The sequence below is a fragment of the Sitophilus oryzae genome, unplaced genomic scaffold (assembly GCF_002938485.1).
Source record: "Sitophilus oryzae breed Bouriz unplaced genomic scaffold, Soryzae_2.0 scaffold_169_pilon_pilon, whole genome shotgun sequence".
Taxonomy (NCBI): domain Eukaryota; kingdom Metazoa; phylum Arthropoda; class Insecta; order Coleoptera; family Curculionidae; genus Sitophilus; species Sitophilus oryzae.
The window spans coordinates 199,279-220,273 of NW_022146390.1; the positions used below are offsets into that span (position 1 = coordinate 199,279).

Sequence of the window (20,995 nt, forward strand, 5' to 3'; positions counted from 1 at the left end):
AACTTCAATAATATTCCTATCATGTTTATAACCCTTCTCGAGTCCATAAACATTAATAGAAATATTATTGAGTTGTTCGAATTTTGACACCTGTTTCAAAGATATCGGAAAATCTATACCTGTCACATCCAATTCCTGTTCGAAAGATTGATAATTCTGAACTCGGTTGGCGTTCTGAGTCCAATGAATTGGATGAAAGGCTGCTAAAACCGACCATACAAAACATTTCTGGTCAGTGTTTTGTATGTTCAACACAGCCCTTTTCGCTTCTATTTCCTTCGCTAATGGTATGTAAGATGAGGCTTTTAGTGGGTTGATTTTATTTATCCTTACATCTATGTGAAGGAGTTGCTGAAGAGTCCAACCTAATGTACACGAAAAAAATAATTAGTATGGTGAAAAAACTGAAAAAATTATATATACTTACCACTATCTTTTTCATTAAACTCCTGGAATCTCCGCTTAATGATAGTGGTGAACTGATCAAACAGCTCCTCCAAATCGGTGCCTTGGCTTGCTCCCCTAAATCGGCTGCCAAAGGACTTGGTTTCCTCCACTTCTTTTGTCTACAGGAGGAAACGCCCGAAAAGCTCCATACCGACTTTCACATTACCAAATCTTTCGATTTGGCATCTTACCAGCGCAATGATTTTTTCACGGAGATTAGCTAAAAAATCATTAACGCTGATAGGATCTTTTTTCGATAAAAACCGATATGTAGCAATTCGGTTTTTATATGAGGTTTTAACTAAGTAAACACCTTCCTCCTGCATTACCAAGTGTTCTAAAAAATACATTTTAATTTAAAAGGTGTATAAAAAAAATAATAATAACTTACCGTTATTGAAACCAAGTCTAGCTCTCTTTGGCACCGAAGACTCTGGCTCTGCCTGATTGACTAAAAGAAAAGAAAAAAATATTTAATATAAAATAGATGCTTTCTGTTAAAAAAAAATAGAAATATATGTTAAATAGTTAATTAGTTTAAATAATTGAAAAAAAAGTTAAGAAATAATAGTTGAACATGTAAAAAAAATAATTAAATAGTTAGTTAGTTTAAAAATAATGGAAAAAATATGTTAAATAAAATAATTAAATAGTTAATTAGTTTAGAATAATAATGGAAAAATATAATTACTTACTGTTAGTGGGAGAGCTTGTTCTTTTCAGAGAGGTCTTCTCTAAATTTTTTGTTTCAGGTTGATTGGCTAAAATAAAATAGAAAAAACCATTTAATATTACACAATATAAAAAATATAATAAAAACTCACAGTTGAGGGCTCCTTTGCAAATCTTCATATGCTTGCCTAAATTATCCTTTCTGCTGAACGCTTTCGAGCATTTTTCACACGTAACTAAAAAATAAAAAAGCATTTTAAGCCAGAACATAAAATAAAAATATTTACTTACGATTGATAGAGTCCATACTAGTTTGCGATGTAGATGTAAGATTTCCCACAGTTTGTTTAACTAAAAAACAATTATATTTAGGTTTGACGTTTGACGTTTGACAGATGACATAAGACAGGTTTGACGTTTGACAGATGACATTTGACAGATTGACGTAAGACAGTTTTGGCGTTTGACGTTTGATAGATGACGTAAGACAGGTTTGACGTTTGACAGATGACGTTTGACATTTGACGTAAGACAGGTTTGACGTTTGACAGATGACATTTGACAGATGACAGGTTTGACGTTTGACATTTGACAGATGACAGGTTTGACGTTTGACAATTGACGTTTGACATTTGACAGATGACAGGTTTGACGTTTGACGTTTGACAGATGACGTTTGACAGGTGACAGGTGACAGGTGACAGCCCCCCACTCCTAGCGCATGCGCCGTGCGCCTCCACCGCCGCCACCGCCGCCTGCGCCTGATGCAGAATCGGCCTTCTCCCTCTACTTTAATAATATGCAATATCGTTTTGTTAAAAACAATGAGTATGTAAATTAAAGATAAATTATTAAAAAAATATATACAAAGTAATAAATTAATCACATGCAATATATATTTGTTGTTAAAAACAATAATTATGCTTATTTTGCAATTTGATGATAATTTTATTAAAATATACATTCGCTAAGTCTGTAAAAAATTGTAATGTAACGATAGATTATTCAAATTATAAAACCAAGTTCTAACACGCTTGTAATACATTGGAAAAACAAATTAATGATTCTTAGAATATTTCTAACAATTTTAAACAAACAAAACAAGACGTAAGTAATTAATTTTAATATTTTGTGAAAATAATTTATCTAATAAAGTTACACAATTACCTAATTAAATCCTAGATAGTGATAAAATGTATTATTTGTGGAAAATTTACGATAATTATATGCATGCAAACAAATCATGATCGTATGCAATTAATTTTAATATTCTAATAAGAATAAATATTATGAATTATGATACAATTAACTCAGTTAAATCGAAAAAACATATTTATTGTTTATATTCAGATGTGACTATATAAACATTCAGTTACTGTTGAAATCCCATTCCATTAAGTATTAATAACAAATTAAATATGAATACAAAAATTGATGGTGTTGCTAATGAAGTGATAAGAAAATTTGAGAGGGTAAGACATTTAATTAAATCTAAAGATGAAATTTTAAAAAGGACTAAAATTTTGAAGGGGTTTATTATAAATATTAGAAAATGTATTAAGAATAAACTAGATTGTGTGAAAAAATTTTATAAAGTAGAGTCTCAATTATCATTGTTATTAAAGTATAGAGACATTTAAAAAAGAAACGTATCAAGACTAAAAAAACAAAAAACTTAGTTTGGGTAGATGTTGATTCATGTTTTAATGGGCGGATTCGAACAGGTGCAATAATAAATTTAGGCATAAACAGACATATTTTTAAAAAAGGCCTTAAGAAGTTTTTTAATTAAAATTAGACAAGCACTGAAGACTTCAATGATTAAAGTTAATGTTAACTTTTTAGCTTATTTTATAAAACCTACTAATTTTGAAATAGAAGTAAAGCTAAACTAACTAAAGTAAAAATTAGCTACAAATTTAAAAAAGTGGTATAAGGAATATATTAGAAATTATATTTTAACAAAATTATCAGAATTTCAAGAACGAGATAGTGGTTGGGCACTTTATGAAATTCTTCAACTTAAAGTAAATATAACTTAAAGTAAATATAAATTATCCTATAACCTAAAGTAAATATAAATTATCTGTAATAAACATAAAAAACAATGATGAATATTGTTTTCTTTAGTCAATAGTTGCATATTTAAATCCTGTTTCGATTCATTCTAATCGTGTTCATCCTATCCTCATTTTAGTGAAATAACCTATAGAAAAGATAAAAGAAAATTAAGCTATGAAAAGTTTCAATTTCCTATGCATTTAAAGGATATTCCAAAATTTGAAAAATGTAATAAAATTTCTATAAACGTTTTCAGCTATCAAAAAAATGAAATTTTTCCTTTAGCTTTAAGTAAAAATGACTTTTCTATAAAAATACATTTACTACTATTACCAAACCATTCTGATATTGAGGATGTGAATAGTAGTGATGATGATGATAATGAAATTGAATGTTTTAAACAAGAAACATATCATTTTGCTCTTATTAAAAATTTATCTCGATTACTTCATAAACAGTTACCTAATCGAAAAAATAAATCATGGTTATGTGAACGCTGTTTAAATTCATTAATATCACAAACAATTTTGGAAAAGCATTCAGTTAGTTGTATATAAATAAAATGTTCATATAATGATGAACTTTCACGTTTTAATCTGTACACTGGTAAAGATTGCATAAATTGGTTTATTAATGAACTAAATACTATAGCGTTAGATGTACATAATGCTTTGTAACATTATTCCAATGAAACCTCTTACACAAGCACAATACCAATATATTCAAAGCTGTAAAGAGTGTCACATTTGTTTGAAACCGTTTAATAAAAATTATACAATTGTTAAGGATCATTCACATTTTACGGGTGAATTTCGAGGTCTTGCTCATTCTCACTGCAATATTAATATCAGGATTCTCATACAGTACCTGTTATCTTTCATAATCTCTCAGGCTATGATAGTCACTTCCTGATAAGGGCTTTAGCTACTCAGATTAAGGGAAACATGAGTCTTTTACCATTAAACAAAGAACGATACATTTCCTTTCCAAAATACATTCACAACACAAAAGTTAATTTTAGATTTTTAGATTCGTTTCATTTTATGGCTAGTAGTCTCGATAAATTAGCATTTATCTAGTAGATAATCAAAAAGAAATTATTCTAAAATATTATCCAAAGCATGCAGAGTTGTTGTCACGTAAAGGAGTTTTTCCTTATGAATACCTAAATAATTGGGAAAAATTACAAGACATTGAATTGCCTACAAAAGATCAATTTTATATTTCTCTTAATAAAACAAATATTTCCACTTACAAGTCAACCGGTAATAACCATCCACTAAACTTATGAAAGAATATATTTTCTCCATCGACTGAAACTTTACGTAGAATGGTATACGATGTTTCCTACTTATTTCTATTGCACCGTCGCCGTCGTTTATAATCGAGAGAAATCCTAAATCTTCTATGGAACATATTAAAGTCGATTGATATCGAATGGAGCAACTTGAACAGTAATGGAATAAGGATGCTCTCCATCCAGGTCAGTTACAGCTTTATATTATTCAAACAAATAATCAGGAGCAATAATATCTAGCTGTATCATACACTGTGCTTTTACAAACAAAACATTAATTTCCCCAGCACGTTCTTCTAGCTTCTTTAAATGTTCAATAATAGGCTTCTTGATAAACAAAGCGTGTTTTTTTACAACATTTTTATGCAGGTACTTTTTATAATCATTTGGAACTATATCCCTGGAAATTCCTTTCTCCAAAATGACCCTGTATATATCAGTAATGCCCAAACCCACCAATTATTTTTTGTATTTATCATAACTTAGTCCGGGTAGTTTATTTTCTAGTACATCAATACGAGCTTATTGAAAATAGTACTTGTAGGCGTTTATGTCGATTTTATCCAATTTCTTAAGAGGATCGACTATAATATAATAATTATAACCTCCTCCTCTGAATATATGGGGTTACCTCATCCTCCTCGGGAGGAGGAGGATACCCCATATATTCACTACTACCGGTAAACTGTGCTAGACCAAAATCGGATATTTTAACTTTGTTCTCATCAACAACAAGTATGTTTCTGGCAGCCAGATCTCTGTAAACTCTGCTTCTAAATCATAGATATTTCATCCCCTCTGCTATATTGGAGGCATACTTTAACAACTGTGGAATTTGTAACGTAAGATAAGTTTTTTTTTTGAACAATTACCTGGCTGAAACAAGACCTCCCATTTTTGAACACCCTGTAATTAAACTAACCTATTTTAAACACAATCTTCCAGGGACATCAGCAAGGGATTCACATACTCAAACCCTTCAAACTCTGACTGATCAATTTTCTCAATTACTCTTGGATCATCTGGAGTAAGATGTACCGGTTCATCTATAAACTCTGGAGGGAAGTTAGCCAGATCCCTGTCAGAGTCCAAACGGGGCTTATATGGTGGAGGTACCTGTTTTTGCTCTAGCGCATCCCAATCGATGCTCTTGAAAAACTGATGCCCTCTTATATCAATAAAGGAATCCGTATTGTGACACCCTAACCTATCTGCTGGGTTTTTGTTCAGGAAACCTTTCAAAACGTTTGCGGCCTTTACACTAAGGGATCTCGGAATACGCATAGTTTTTTCTAGGATCCCTTGGAACAGATAACCTTCAGTGTTTTGATCAGGGTTTTCTGAGGCTCCCGCTATGTCAAATGGTGATCTTCCTGCTAGCATTTCATACAGTAAATCCACCAATCTACTGAAAAACCGTAATCTTTACCTCTTAGAATTTCTGGAGCTATATAATTTGGGGTTCCACAGAAAGTCGAAGTGGTGTCACCAAAACGAATGCCTTCCTTACACATACCATAATCTGTCAGTTTTATATGACCCTCATGATCTAGCAAAACATTATCCAACTTTAAGTCCCTATAAATGATTCCTTTACAATGCAGGAAATTTAGAACCAGAGATATCTCAGCAGCATAAAACCTGGCGTGTTCTTCAGGCAACTTCCTTTGTCGCTGCATGTGGAACATTAAATCGCCACCTCTTACAAACTCTATCACGATAAACAGTCTCGAAGGTGTCTGGAAGCACGAATGTAACCCTACAAGGAACGGATAGTTTGAGGCCGTTTCAAAAACATGTTTCTCCGTTTGTACCCAATTAATGTCTTCGTCATCAGTAACTAGAGCCTTTTTAATAACTTTCATCGCATAGATTCTTTTGGTTTTCTTCAGTTCTACCATCAAAACCTTTGCCTATGAACCTCTTCCAATTACTCTAATCAGTTCAAAATCGATTAAAGAGTATTGACGTTGTGAACCTGGTTCTAAGTCGTCCAGCGGCTTGTTCGGGTCTTCAACTGGAACAGCTTCACCTGTAACCATCTGGGGATGTATCACTATATTCTATCACACTACTCTGAATGCTTTCGTTTATAGATGTTGTAACTGGCACAGGCATTTCTCCATTTCTATTATCACGTGAAACGGATTCAAGAATGTGATCACTAGTACAAGCTACATTGACTGCTTTGTGACACTTTTTGTGCACTAATAATTTACATTGAATACGTTTGAATTCTATTGCACCGTCGGCGTCGTTTCTAATCGAGATAAATCCTAAATCTTCTATGGAACATATTAAAGTCCATTGATTTTCCTTTGACTCTAAACAATATTTTAAACCTGGTTCAACTTTATCGAATGGAGCAACTTGAACAGTAATGGAATAAGGATGCTCTCCATCCAGGTCAGTTACAGCTTTATATTATTCAAACAATCAGGAGCAATAATATCTAGCTGTATCATATACTGTGCTTTTACAAACAAAACATTAATGTCCCCAGCACGTTCTTCTAGCTTCTTTAAATGTTCAATAATAGGCTTCTTGATAAACAAAGCGTGTTTTTTACAACATCTTTATGCAGGTACTTTTTATAATCATTTGGAACTATATCCCTGGAAATTCCTTTCTCCAAAATCACCCTGTATATATCAGTAATGCCCAAACCCACCAATTATTTTTTGTATTTATCATAACTTAGTCCGGGTAGTTTATTTTCTAGTACATCAATACGAGCTTGTTGAAAATAGTACTTGTAGGCGTTTATGTCGATTATATCCAATTTCTTAAGAGGATCGACTATAATATAATAATTATAACCTCCTCCTCTAAATATATGGGGTTACCTCATCATTCTCGGGAGGAGGAGGATTCCCCATATATTCACTACTACCGGTAAACTGTGCTAGACCGAAATCGGATATTTTAACTTTGTTCTCATCAACAACAAGTATGTTTCGGGCAGCCAGATCTCTGTGAACTATGCTTCTAAATCATAGATATTTCATCCCCTCTGCTATATTGGAGGCATACTTTAACAACTGTGGAATTTGTAACGTAAGATAAGTTTTTTTTTGAACAATTACCTGGGGGGCTGAAACAAGACCTCCCATTTTTAAACACCCTGTAATTAAACTAACCTATTTTAAACACAATCTTCCAGGGACATCAGCAAGGGATTCACATACTCAAACCCTTCAAACTCTGACTGATCAATTTTCTCAATTACTCTTGGATCATCTGGAGTAAGATGTACCGGTTCATCTGTAAACTCTGGAGGGAAGTTAGCCAGATCCCTGTGAGAGTCCAAACGGGGCTTATATGGTGGAGGTACCTGTTTTTGCTCCATCGCATCCCAATCGATGCTATCGCCATTTTTGAACACCCTGTAATTAAACTAACCTATTTTAAACACAATCTTCCAGGGACATCAGCAAGGGATTCACATACTCAAACCCTTCAAACTCTGACTGATCAATTTTCTCAATTACTCTTGGATCATCTGGAGTAAGATGTACCGGTTCATCTGTAAACTCTGGAGGGAAGTTAGCCAGATCCCTGTCAGAGTCCAAACGGGGCTTATATGGTGGAGGTACCTGTTTTTGCTCCAGCGCATCCCAATCGATGCTATCGCCATTTTTGAACACCCTGTAATTAAACTAACCTATTTTAAACACAATCTTCCAGGGACATCAGCAAGGCATTCACATACTCAAACCCCTCAAACTCTGACTGATCAATTTTCTCAATTACTCTTGGATCATCTTGAGTAAGATGTACCGGTTCATCTGTAAACTCTGGAGGGAAGTTAGCCAGATCCCTGTCAGAGTCCAAACGGGGCTTATATGGTGGAGGTACCTGTTTTTGCTCCAGCGCATCCCAATCGATGCTCTTGAAAAACTGATGCCCTCTTATATCAATAAAGGAATCCGTACTGTGACACCCTAACCTAACTGCTGGGTTTTTGTTCAGGAAACCTTTGAAAACGTTTGCGGCCTTCACACTGAGGGATCTCGGAATACGCATAGTTTTTTCTAGGATCCCTTGGAACAGATAATCTTCAGTGTTTTGATCAGGGTTTTCTGAGGCTCCCGCTATGTCAAATGGTGATCTTCCTGCTAGCATTTCATACAGTAAATCCACCAATCTACTGAAAAACCGTAATCTTCACCTCTTAGAATTTCTGGAGCTATATAATTTGGGGTTCCACAGAAAGTCAAAGTGGTGTCACCAGAACGAATACCTTCCTTATACATACCATAATCTGTCAGTTTTATATGACCCTCATGATCTAGCAAAACATTATCCAACTTTAAGTTCCTATAAATGATTCCTTTACAATGCAGGAAATTTAGAGCCAGAGATATCTCAGCAGCATAAAACCTGGCGTGTTCTTCAGGCAACTTCCTTTGTCGCTGCATGTGGAACATCAAATCGCCCCCTCTTACAAACTCTATCACGATAAACAGTCTCGAAGGCGTCTGGAAGCACGAATGTAACTCTACAAGGAACGGATGGTTTGAGGCCGTTTCAAAAACATGTTTCTCCGTTTGTACCCAATCATTGTCTTCGTCTTCAGTAACTAGAGCCTTTTTAATAACTTTCATCGCATAGATTCTTTTGGTTTTCTTCAGTTCTACCATCAAAACCTTTGCGTATGAACCTCTTCCAATTACTCCAATCAGTTCAAAGTCGATTAAAGAGTATTGACGTTGTGAACATGGTTGTAAATCGTCCAGCGGCTTGTTCGGGTCTTCAACTGGAACAGCTTCACCTATAACATCTGGGGATGTATCAATATATTCTATCACGCTACTCTGAATGCTTTCGTTTATAGATGTTGTAACTGGCACAGGCATTTCTCCATTTCTATCATCACGTGAAACGGATTCAAGAATGTGGTCACTAGTACAAGCTACATTGACTGCTTTGTGTCACTTTTTGTGCACTAATAATTTACATTGAATACGTTTGAATTCTATTGCACCGTCGGCGTCGTTTCTAATCGAGATAAATCCTAAATCTTCTATGGAACATATTAAAGTCCATTGATTTTCCTTTCACTCTAAACAATATTTTAAACCTGGTTCAACTTTATCGAATGGAGCAACTTGAACAGTAATGGAATAAGGATGCTCTCCATCCAGGTCAGTTGCAGCTTTATATTATTCAAACAATCAGGAGCAATAATATCTAGCTGTATCATATACTGTGCTTTTACAAACAAAACATTAATTTCCCCAGCACGTTCTTCTAGCTTCCTTAAATGTTCAATAATAGGCTTCTTGATAAACAAAGCGTGTTTTTTTACAACATCTTTATGCAGGTACTTTTTATAATCATTTGGAACTATATCCCTGGAAATTCCTTTCTCCAAAATCACCCTGTATATATCAGTAATGCCCAAACCCACCAATTATTTTTTGTATTTATCATAACTTCATAACTGATCGTATTATTTGTAATTTTTATAAATCCAAAGTAAGCCTTCTTAAATCAAAGATAAATTATGTTTAGGCTTGGTCATTTGAATGTAAGATCTCTTTTCGCAGGGTTTCATTACTTTTCAGATATTGTGACACAACATAATTTTGATGTTGTAGCAACAACAGAGACATGACTGAGTGCTCATATTACGTCTGACTCTTGTATTATTCCGGGTTACACGTTCCATCGCTGCGATCGCTTGACTGGTAGAGGTGGAGGTGTTGGGATATATGTAAAAAATGTATACAAGTGTGAAAGACTTTACTTACAGGATCAGGTGGATGGGTTTGAGAATATCTGGTTAAAGACTAAAATTAACCATAGAATATGTCTTGGATTAGGCGTCATTTACAGAACTAAGATGAATGTTTTGAATTGTGTTCAAGCCCTAGATAAATTTCTACCAGACATATTGTCTTCATGTACCTATATCACAGTTTTGGGTGATTTAAACATTGACCTTTTGTATTCCAATAATATATCAAACCCAATATCGGATTTCTTTGATACATTTGGTTTTGTTCAAGTTATAGATGAATCTACTAGAATTTCCAATAGTCGATCTTCCCTGCTCGACCCGATTTTTGTCAGTGACTCTAGTATTGTGGCGTCTGGTACCCTTGATGCTCAGCATATAAGCGATCATAGACTAACATATTGTATATGAAGTTACCTATACAAGAAAATCCTCTAAAATTCGTTACATTTCGAGACTTCAAGCAATTTCATGAGGTCTTATTCTATGTGATTTGCATAATGTACCATGGTACAGCATTTACTATATGACAGATATCGATGAAAAAGTCGATTTTCTCACTCTTCAATTAAAATCCTTGTTCGAACTTCATGTTCCTTTAAGAACAGTTCGTGTAACTAAGCCGCCCGCGCCTTGGCTAACTCCAGCTCTAAAACTATTAATGGGCGAAACTGATAAGGCTCTTTTGAACTTCAAGAAAAACAACACACCAGAGAACTGGGAAAATTACAGAAATCTTAGAAACCTCACTCTGAGGTCTGTTCGTAGGGAAAAGTCCGGTTACTTGGAATATTTAGAGCGTCGAGGGGATGCACGGATCCCTTGGAAGTGTCTAAGAGATATGGGCGTTTCCTCTGGGTCAAGCAATTTTAATGATCTTTCTACTTCATTGCATAGACCAGAAGATGTGAACACATATTTCTTGAGCGTATTTAACAAAACTAATGCTTTATATTAATAAAACCACATTCTATAGGAACCATAAGTACCGAGTGGGATTAAATTTTGGTTTCTCAATGGAGTCTCCCGAAGCAATTTTTAGGTATATATACAAAATAAAATCTAATGCTGCAGGTTGTGATGGTCTCACTCTACACATGTTGAAACTCAGTTTGCCTACGACCTTGTATCCTCTTACACATATTATTAATTGTTGCCTGGAAACAGGGTATTTCCCCAAATGCTGGAAGGAGTCTATTGTTTACCCAATACCGAAAGTGAAAAACCCTGGTAATATTACCGATCTGCGGCCCATAAGTTTGTTGCCTGTCATGTCCAAGGTACTGGAGAGAGCAGTGTATGCTCAGATTAACAACTTTCTTTTAAGAAATAAACTTTATCCAGTTCATCAATCAGGATTTCGTGAAATGCATAGTACAACTACAGCTATGTTGAACTTGACAGATAACATTTTCAGGGCTCTTGATAGGGGTATGGCTGTTCTGTCAGTTTCTTTGGATTACTCCAAGGCGTTCGACGTATTGGACCATGATCTTCTGTGTGCTAAGTTGCATTATTTGGGTTTTGACGAGCTGTCTCAAACTTTTCTTGGAGAGTATCTTGCTGATAGAACGCAGAGAGTAAGGTTAAATGGTGGTTTGTCATCCGCTGGCAGAATAATATCGGGTGTCCCACAGGGCTCCATTCTAGGACCACTACTATTTCTGATATATACCTTCGACATTTTTGATAGTGTCTCTAATTCCCACGTACAATCATACGCCGATGACACGCAGCTTCTCCATTATTTTGATCCAGTAAATTCTGATACGGCTTCTCTTCTATTGAAACTAGATTTGGAGTCTATTTTAAAATATTCTACTGAACACAATTTGAAAATAAATGCCAATAAAACTGAAGTTCTTTTGTTATGTTCAGAGAAGAAAAGAGTAACTTTACAGCGAAGCATATCACTAAAATTAGCTAATGAAAATCTACGCTACTCAGCTTCCGCTAGGAACTTGGGACTATATATTGACACGCATCTTAGGTTTAAAGAACATATAAAGAAACTTTTGCAAACAACTTACACTAGAGTTAAAATATTATATTCCAATAGATACATTTTAAACTTTAAGATGCGAAAAAAACTGTGTGAATCCCTGATACTGTCTGTTTTCAACTATGCTAATATTATTTTTTATCCATGTTTGGATCTAGTTTCTAAAAACAGATTGCAGTATGTACAAAACGTTTGCTGTCGCTTCATTTTTGGTCTAAGGAAGTACGATCATATCTCTGCTCGTATTAATGAATTAAAGTGGCTTAAGATTTCAAACACTGTCAGGCTGCATTTCGTCATGTTTATGTTTAAAGTTCGTAGCACATCCACCCCTATATATCTGAGTGAAAAACTTATTCCTCTTAATGTCATGGATAATTGTAATATAAGACACCATAATCAACTGACCATGCCTCAACATAGATCCGCCCTTTTTCAAAGAAGTTTTACCTATATGGCCGTCACTAGTTACAATTCCCTTGATAATGATTTCAAACAATGTAATTTTGGTAAATTGCGAAAAAAAATATAAAATGTTTCTTTTGTCTTCACAGGAATGATGATGGTTTTGTATTTTTTGTTTATTTTTTAAGATTATTTATTATTATTTATGTGTATAAGAATTAACTATGTATATTTTTTTAATTTGTTAGTTTATAGAACATATTTTTTTGTCTTTTTTGTCTTCTGAACATATTTTTCAATAAATATCTTATGGCAGCTATGGGTGGTTAAATGTAAGAATAACTTTTTTTGTTAAATTTCGCCACCCTTGTTGCATGATGTGTAATAATATATGTAATGTTACACATCTTTTTTTCTTCAATAAAGACGATTATTATTTTTTTTTTCTCACTCTTGGTGGTATATTCTGACAGACGGGTTCATTACCAAGTACTGTCAGAGTTTCTATTGTTTTGTTTCTATTGTTTTAAGAAGGAGCGGGTTATGTATGTGGTTTTAATGATTACTGCTTTTTGAGCAAGTGTGTGAATATGTCCTTTTAAATTTAAAATATCGAGGTTTTCTTCAAATTTCCTGTGTGTGAGGCCCGTACTAGATATAATAAATGGTAGGATTTTAACTTTTTTTTGTTGCCATATTCGTTCTACTTCCTGTGTTAGTGGAATATATTTGCTAATTTTTTCTTCATATTTCTTTGTTATGTTTTTGTCATTCGGAACACTGATTTCTATTAGATATGTTACTTTCTCTTTTTTTAGTGTTAACCTTATATCAGGCCGATTGCATGTTACTGTCTTGTCAGTATGGATCGTTCTGTCCCAGTAGAGTTTTATAGTGTCGTTTTCAAAGACAGATTGCGGCGTGTATTTGTAATAGGGCTGTTCTTCTTGTATAAATATATATGTTTTTGATGTATAATACGCGCAACAAAGTCATGCCTTAGAGTGTATTCTGTACCAGTGAGTATTTTACAACCATTTGTAATATGCTCTATTGTTTCACTTTGGAGGTGGCAACGCCTGCAGGTATCCGTTTGTTGGGCCCTATCTTTTATTATGTATTTCCTGTAGTTGCGCGTTGCTATTACTTGATCTTGTATCGCTATAATGAATCCCTCCGTTTCCGGTTGCAGTTGCCCTTTTTGTAGCCATGAATATGACAGTTCTTTATCGATGTCGGGGTTGTTCATAATATGACAGTGTTTTCCATGTAGTTGCTTTTGGGACCATTTGTTTTTCTTTTCCTCTAATGTGAGTATATTTGAAACAGGAATATTTTCTGCGTTAAGATTTAATGGTGTGTAGTTAGCATCCGCTATAGTTACTGCTTGGTGTAATGAGGTATTTTTTTCTTTAAAGTATTTTCTTAGTGAATTAATCTGTTTGTTGTGTATTTCGTGAATATCTGTCAGGCCCCTACCTCCTTCTTTTCTTTCAATGGTCAGCCTCTCCTTGCAAGAGTTGGGATGCAGCTGTCGGAATCTAGTTAGCTGAGTTCTTGTCAGAATATTTAAATTTTCAGATCTGTTTTGGACCATTTAATGATTCCAAATGAATAGGTGAGCAGCGGTATGGCGTAGGTGTTAATCGCTCTAACTGTGTTTTTTGAATTTAGTTCGGTTTTCAGTATTTTACTTAGTCTTTTCCTGTATTGTTCTTTTAGTTGGGTTTTGAGTGCGGTATGGTCAACTTTTCTGTTTTGTAAAATTCCCAAGTATTTGTAATATTCGTTGGGTTGCATGTTGTCTAAGTGTTCATTGTTTAATGTAGATGCCTGCTCTTCGTTTTGCCATTTACCTCTGTTTATGTGTAGTGTTTTACATTTGTTCATCCCAAATTCCTTTTTTATGTCGTTTGTGGATTTTTCTAGAATTTTAAGTAGCTCGGTGTGTTTTGTTTTTGTCGCTGTATATAGTTTTATGTCGTCCATGTATAGAAGATGGTTAATTTTATGTCTTACTGATTTTTCGTATTTAATGTTAAAGCCATATGCTGTTTCGTTCAAAGTATTGGAGAGTGTGTTAAGGCATATACAAAACCACAGTGCACTCAGGGAATCGCCCTGGAAGATTCCTCTTTTGATTGGGATTGTATCTGTTTGTATATTTGCATTACACGTTGTTAGATGGATGCTTGTTCTCCATGACTGCATTGTTTGACTTAGAAAATTTGAAGCATTGGATGGATTTTATAGATTTGAAGAACCTTTTTTAACCAGCTGTGTGGGATGGAGTCATACGCTTTTTTGTAGTCGATATAAGTTATGTGGAGATTTCTACATTCCTTGACAGTTTGGCCCATTACTACCGCATCAATGGTTAACTGTTCCTTGTATCCTTGGCTCTGTTCTCTACATCCCTTTTGTTCCTCTGTAAGGATATTATGATTCGTAAATGGGATCGTATACTCCGTATTTTACAGGAACCGCTGTTACAGGAACAAGAGGAATGATCCTTGATCTTTTTACTAAATTATCCACCAGCCGGCAAAACTGCTACGCCGCCTACAGGTTTCTTTTCTTTGTCCTTAGGTGATTTAATTTTGGCAGGTGTCTGGTTATCGACATCAATGATGTGCTCGGGAAGATGAGACATTGTATGGCGCTTGTTGGTGTCATTGTAGTCATCTTCGGGTCTTAGACTCAGAGGGTCCATACTTCTAGATGGCAATCTCTTGCCTGTCAACGACCTTTCAAATTGAGGAGCAGGCCTGTCAATTGGTGTTTTTCTCGTCTCATAGTGAGTCCTACCTGAATATCTAAATTTCGATCCTAACCTAGGAAACAGCAAATTTTTCTGACTAATTTCAGGCGACATCAGTCTGAAGAAAGTATGGTGTTCCACGCAGGTTTTCCACAGTTTCTTAGCTGCGCGATGGTTGGCCAATTTGAAGCCAATCGTGGATTCAAACTGTTCAAACTCACCGGGACGTATTTTGATATAAAAATTGTGTCTCTTATAGCTTATTTTCAAAATTTTCGGCCAGGCAAATCGGTTTAGGCACAAACACCAAGCATAATATCTACCCCTTCAGAATCTTTGGCAGGATGTCGATCAACCCCATACATGGCTAGTTTCTTAGCATTCTCCAAGTAATGCAGTTCTGCTTCGGCTGGAGTCTGACCTTTGTGTGTTTTATGAAGTTCACACACTTTAGTTTTCGAACTGATGGTTTGTGTGCTGACAATCTCTCCGGTTTTCACATAGTTTCCGTCGTCTGATGTTGAGGTTCTGTATCCAGATGGATCACCGCTGTACACAATGCTTTCGGTCTTAACAATTCCACCTTGAATGTCATCCTTATATTGCGAACTCTGATAATACGGGTCGTTCGAATCGTCTGGTGGGTCTATGGGTGTACCGGAATCGCCTGAACTAGTCGAACTGATGCTATCTCGTCTGCCCAGCTGACAACCGTGCTGGTTGTCTTGACCTCTTGCGTCACAGTGCGCTGTTCCTGTCTAGTGGCGCTACTTGTCATAGAGTGCGCTGCTGTCTTCTCCTCAAACTGCTGCGTTTTGGCGTTGGTGCCTAGATCTTCGTGCGTAGTCGCTGTTCGTGTCGTCACCGCTCGTGCCGTGACGTAGGGAGTTGACGTCATCGACCAGAGGCGTGTCGGCCTTATTAACTTGCGTGGACACCTTAATTTCACCAGTTCTTCCATCTTCTACCCTTTCTTCCACGTTTTGCGCCACTCCATCCTTGTCCTTGGTGATGATCTGCTTTGTTGTAGTTTTTACTATCACTGGAGTGGTAAGACTTGCTCCTTTGGACAAACCAAGCAGCATGTTCATTCAAATCGTCGTCACTAGATTCTTCGTCTCCTTCTTTCAAATAGGTCTTCACTTTAACTTTTGTGTCTTTGAGGTCCGTAAAATGACTGGGATCGATCTGAGCATAATTTAGAATCAACTCTCCAGTTATAGGGTCTCTTCTCGCTGTCTTAGGATCAATATCACCTGTTTGGGGGTCAATATGACCCCATTCGGTATGAATTCTACCAGTAACAGGGTCAATCTCGCCCGAAAGGGTTAATACTTGTGTCACTTTTGTGTTAGCGCTCTTTACCAAAGGATCATTGGGATCTACTTGCACGATTTTTCCGGTCTTGGGGTCTACCATACTGTAGATATAGACAGTTTGAGTGCTCACGTTGACTATTCTGCCTGTTTTCTCATCGAACTGACAATCTTTGGGATCTATTTCCTTTACTTTACCTGTAGGGTCATTTTGTGTGATCAAATAAATACGAACAATGATCATTTTACATATCTGCTTATGACCTGTTTTGGGGTCAATTTTACCGTATTTGGTATAAATTTGACCCGACTGTGTGTGACCCGAATTCTGAAGTAGTATATAGCGGAGGACCTGTCTCGTCCACTTCATTGGTTTTTGTGAATATTTGACTGGTTTCTTTATCAACCCTGGCGGTATTCTGATCGACTTTAGACAATCTAGTAATATTGCCAGTTTTTGGATCGATATATCCATAAACAGCCGTAACATAACCTGTGATTGGATCAACATTACCAGTAGTGTAGACTTCTTCTTTACTGACAGGATCATTATAGTCAAATACCCAAATCTGATTAGATTTTGTGTCAATTCTGACCGTCTTTGGATCTCTTTTCACAATCTCTCCTTTTTCATTAACTTTCGGGTCTGTTATAAGAATACCAACGAGCCTACCGTAGTTAGGATCAGGTTTGCCAGTTTTAGGGTTATTATAGCCGCCTTTGAAGAGAATATGTCCAGTTGTCGGATCTATTACTCCTTGCTTCACCTCGTGTTTGCCGCTTTTTGGATCTATATGAGTTAATGTAGCCTTTACTGGATCAATTTGACCATACTTGGTATCAATTCTGTGAGTAGATGGATTGTATAACCCGTTTGAGACTTCGGGAACGATATTTTTAGCATCTATGGTGTTTTTCTTGGGATCCACCTTACCTACGAAGGTGACTACTTGTACTTCTGGGTCTATTTCGCCTCCTAGTTTGATAACTTGACAAAAAGCGGGGTTGATTGTATCGGTTTTAGGATCTTTGACGCCGGTGGATATGATTGTATTACCCTCAGCGTCTACCTGGATGGGTCTGGACTCGACTTTTCCAGTTACAGGATCTTTAGTAGTAATTCTTAACAGTTTCAAATTAATAGTACCGTATTTAGTCTCGATTTCGCCTGTAGCAGAGTTTTTTCACAGCTCCGGTTTTGGGGTCGGTTTTCGCTGTGATCGTTGTTATTTCGATAGCAGGATCATTTTGACCGGCGATACTGATAATTTGGCCTAGAGAACTATCAACTTTACTAGTCTTCCCGGTTGCATAACAGTGACATCATGCCACACACATAAGAGCATGAATAATTGGTTTTGGCGTTTGAGATTGCCGTCTGGATATTAATTTAAAGGCTGCAGTTTCTGACTTCCAATTTGGTCCTGAATTGAGGTTGAACAATCTTCCAGTTTTGAAATTACTTACTGGATTATTTGTGTTAGTGACTAATCGTCCGGTGGTCTGGGATGCAGCAATGGGCAGCATTAGGAACTGTATCGTAAAGGATTATGGACCTTATCACATCAGCTTTGGGGCCCTGGTTTTTGGGATCGGGGATTGGCATCGACTCACCCGTTTATGTAGTACTGGTAATATGATGGAGGACTCTATTAGAAAAAAGTCTTGAGGGTCCCTAGGCCTGTTTTGTCATATGTCCGATCAAACGTGCGAAACAGACTTGGCCCGAGTTTGCGGGATGAATCAGCGTCTACACGCGTCGTAGAGATTGTGACGACTTTTTCTTTCATCACTCAAACAGAAAGTAAAAGGTATCCGTTGCTCTGGGTTAGAGGAGAGCTGGGTTCGTAGGTAAGACTTGTGACCTGTGGTGACTTCACACACACTCTTATAAACTAAAGTAAAATTAGAAAGTAATAATGTATAGGCTGCAAATATTCTAAAAAATTGATGTAAGTATCAAATAGTAATAGGGTCTGAACACACTCAGTAAATAAGGGCGCCACTCTTGACTGTTTGGTATTGAAAGCAGGTAAAGGTGCGAACGAAAGGAAACCAGTAAGAAGGAAAGTTTGATCATGAAATAGCTAAATAGAAATAATCAACAGCAATGAGGGTCTATATTATGTTTCAAGAATAAAAGTCAGAAATATAACCTATCCTACGTTGAACATTTATTTAAAACGAACAACAATCTTATCAAATCAGTTAAAAACCCAGTTTCAATTATCCCAATGAAATCGTTAGTTACTTTAAGTAAAGCTCAAATTTAGTTATAGTTCTCTCCAGTATACTATACTACCGTAATAATTATAAACAGGTGAACATTTATGTAAGTACGAATACGATGATGTTTCGAAATAAGTCGTGTACAATAACCTCAAAAATGAATCCGTGTCAGCGATTCTCACATAAAAAATCATACTGAAGTAAAACTTACCGTTAAGGACAGTGCTATAGTAAGGTTGCTTATATGGCAAATACAGAAATTTACAGAGATATAAATAGTTAAAGTAAAAAAAAAAGGATTTTTTTTTTTTTAATTTACTTTTCTTTAACGTATGTATTTTTTTTTAAAATTTGGACGTAGTGAACAGGTAGGCAAGCAGTCTCCAGACTAACGAAAGTGGATGTAGACTCTTCGATGGCAGCAGGAGTCTTCGACATCAATAGAATAAATGTAGAGTCATAAATACTTTCTCAAAAGTGGTTACTCATAATATGCCAATTACGTATACGTCAATTTCTTATAAAAGTAATAATATCATATAAATAACTAATCATATTAAAATAAAAATAAAAAAAAAAACAACCTTACGTCTAGTATCATAAGCTATTTCCGATGTTTTCCGTTTTTTGTTGACGTTGTCTAGCCTCTCGTGCGATATTAGGATTAAAATTATTTGGTAGTAGGTAAAGAAAATTAAGAGAGCTTTGAATTGTGTGAAAGCGTTTGAATTGGAAAAGAGAAAAACAAGAAGAAATGTATAGAGGCCTATGTATGTAATTGTTTTTATGAAAGATTGTTTGACGAATATAATAGTATGGCAAAATAATGATTATAAAAAAATAAAGATTAAAAAAAAAGCTAAAGAGAGTAAAAAAAAGGAGACAAAAATGACGGTGGGATGTTTCAAATGAAATTGGATTGATTGGTAATAAGGTAAATTGGAAGTGAATAGGTAATAGGGGGATTGACAAAGGAAGTAAAAAAAAAAAAAAAAATACTTACAAATGAAACAAATAAATTAAAAAAAAGGTAAAAAAAAAAAAAAAACCCATAAACACGCCGCTGTTCTGCCGCACTTTTCCCCGCTGCTGCTGCCCTCCCCCCCCTTCGTCTGCGGCCCCCTCCCCCCTCTGCGTGTCGTCCTTCCTGCGCCCCGCCCACCCCTGGCCGCACGCGCCCCCCCCCCCGACACTCCCCCCCGCCCTGTTCCGGCTCCCTCATCCGCGGTTCGTTTGGCGTGCCTCCCACACACGCCCCACCCTGTGTGCTCCCCGTGTTTACCCCTCCCTCCCCTGTCTGCGTCCCCCGCAGGGCGCGCGCGCCATCGCCCCCCCTAGCACTGCCCCCGCCCGCCCCACCTTCTCCCTCCGCCCCCCACTCTCCGCCCCTTCGGCCTTCCGCCTCTGCCCCGCTCTGGCCCCATCTGGCCCCGCTCCCCCTCCCTCCCCCCCCCCGTCCCACACACACGGCGCGGCGGTTCGCTCCGGTCTCCCCTTACTCGTTGCCCTCCCCCTCCTCCCCCCTTTCGTTTTTTCCCCCGTGTGTTTCCTTCTCGCCTCCCCCCCTCTCCGCCTCTCTTCCCCTTTCCGCTTCTTGTGCCCTGCCCTCCCCCCGCCTCAGCCCGCTGCCCCTCTCTGCGTGAGTTCACCGCCTGTCCCCTCCCCCCCCCTTTCCTCCCCCTGTCGGAACTCTGTCGCATCCTCGCCGCCCCCCACCTCCTCTGTCCTCTCTCGCCTTTCCCCCTAGCCCTACTCTCCCCTGCTCCCCCCTCTACGGTCCGCACCCCCCTCACTCCCTCTCATTAGTCCTGCCTTTCGCCCCCTCCCGTCACCCCCCACCCGCGCCGCACCTGTTTTCTTCAATTTTTATTTTTTTCCATAGAAAAACTATACACATATAGACTAAAATATAATCTATGTATCCGTTAGACTAAACCCTAAAAAGGAATTGGACATAATAGATTATTGAATACTGTGACTTAGTAGAGACATTTTCTGTATCATCGTCGTCAATGTGTGACCTTGGTATGGTTTAAAAGAGATCTTTTTATATGCCAGGCCG

The 20,995-nt window shown here is 36.8% G+C and overlaps 1 protein-coding gene and 3 pseudogenes across 2 annotated transcripts in view; all 4 read right to left on the bottom strand.

The window, feature by feature from the left end:
• The window catches only part of LOC115881121, a 34,679-nt gene that overhangs the window by 5,858 nt on the left and 7,826 nt on the right, over positions 1–20,995 (bottom strand). Inside the window, exons 2-7 of one of the 2 annotated variants that reach the window (XM_030898500.1) lie at positions 1,411–1,470; positions 1,272–1,355; positions 1,143–1,208; positions 839–898; positions 428–784; positions 284–365 (exon numbers count right to left, since the gene is read on the bottom strand). In XM_030898500.1, the coding sequence (XP_030754360.1) occupies positions 567–784; positions 839–898; positions 1,143–1,208; positions 1,272–1,355; positions 1,411–1,426 (444 nt within the window). In that variant the 5' untranslated portion in view covers positions 1,427–1,470 and the 3' untranslated portion in view covers positions 284–365; positions 428–566. Of the gene's footprint in view, positions 1–283; positions 366–427; positions 785–838; positions 899–1,142; positions 1,209–1,271; positions 1,356–1,410; positions 1,516–20,995 lie in introns of those variants that run through there. The other variant, XM_030898501.1, reaches the window with a different exon arrangement.
• On the bottom strand, positions 5,378–7,826 carry LOC115881137 (annotated as a pseudogene).
• On the bottom strand, positions 7,858–10,610 carry LOC115881138 (annotated as a pseudogene).
• LOC115881139 overlaps positions 15,158–20,995 on the bottom strand; it is a 12,540-nt pseudogene continuing 6,702 nt past the window's right edge.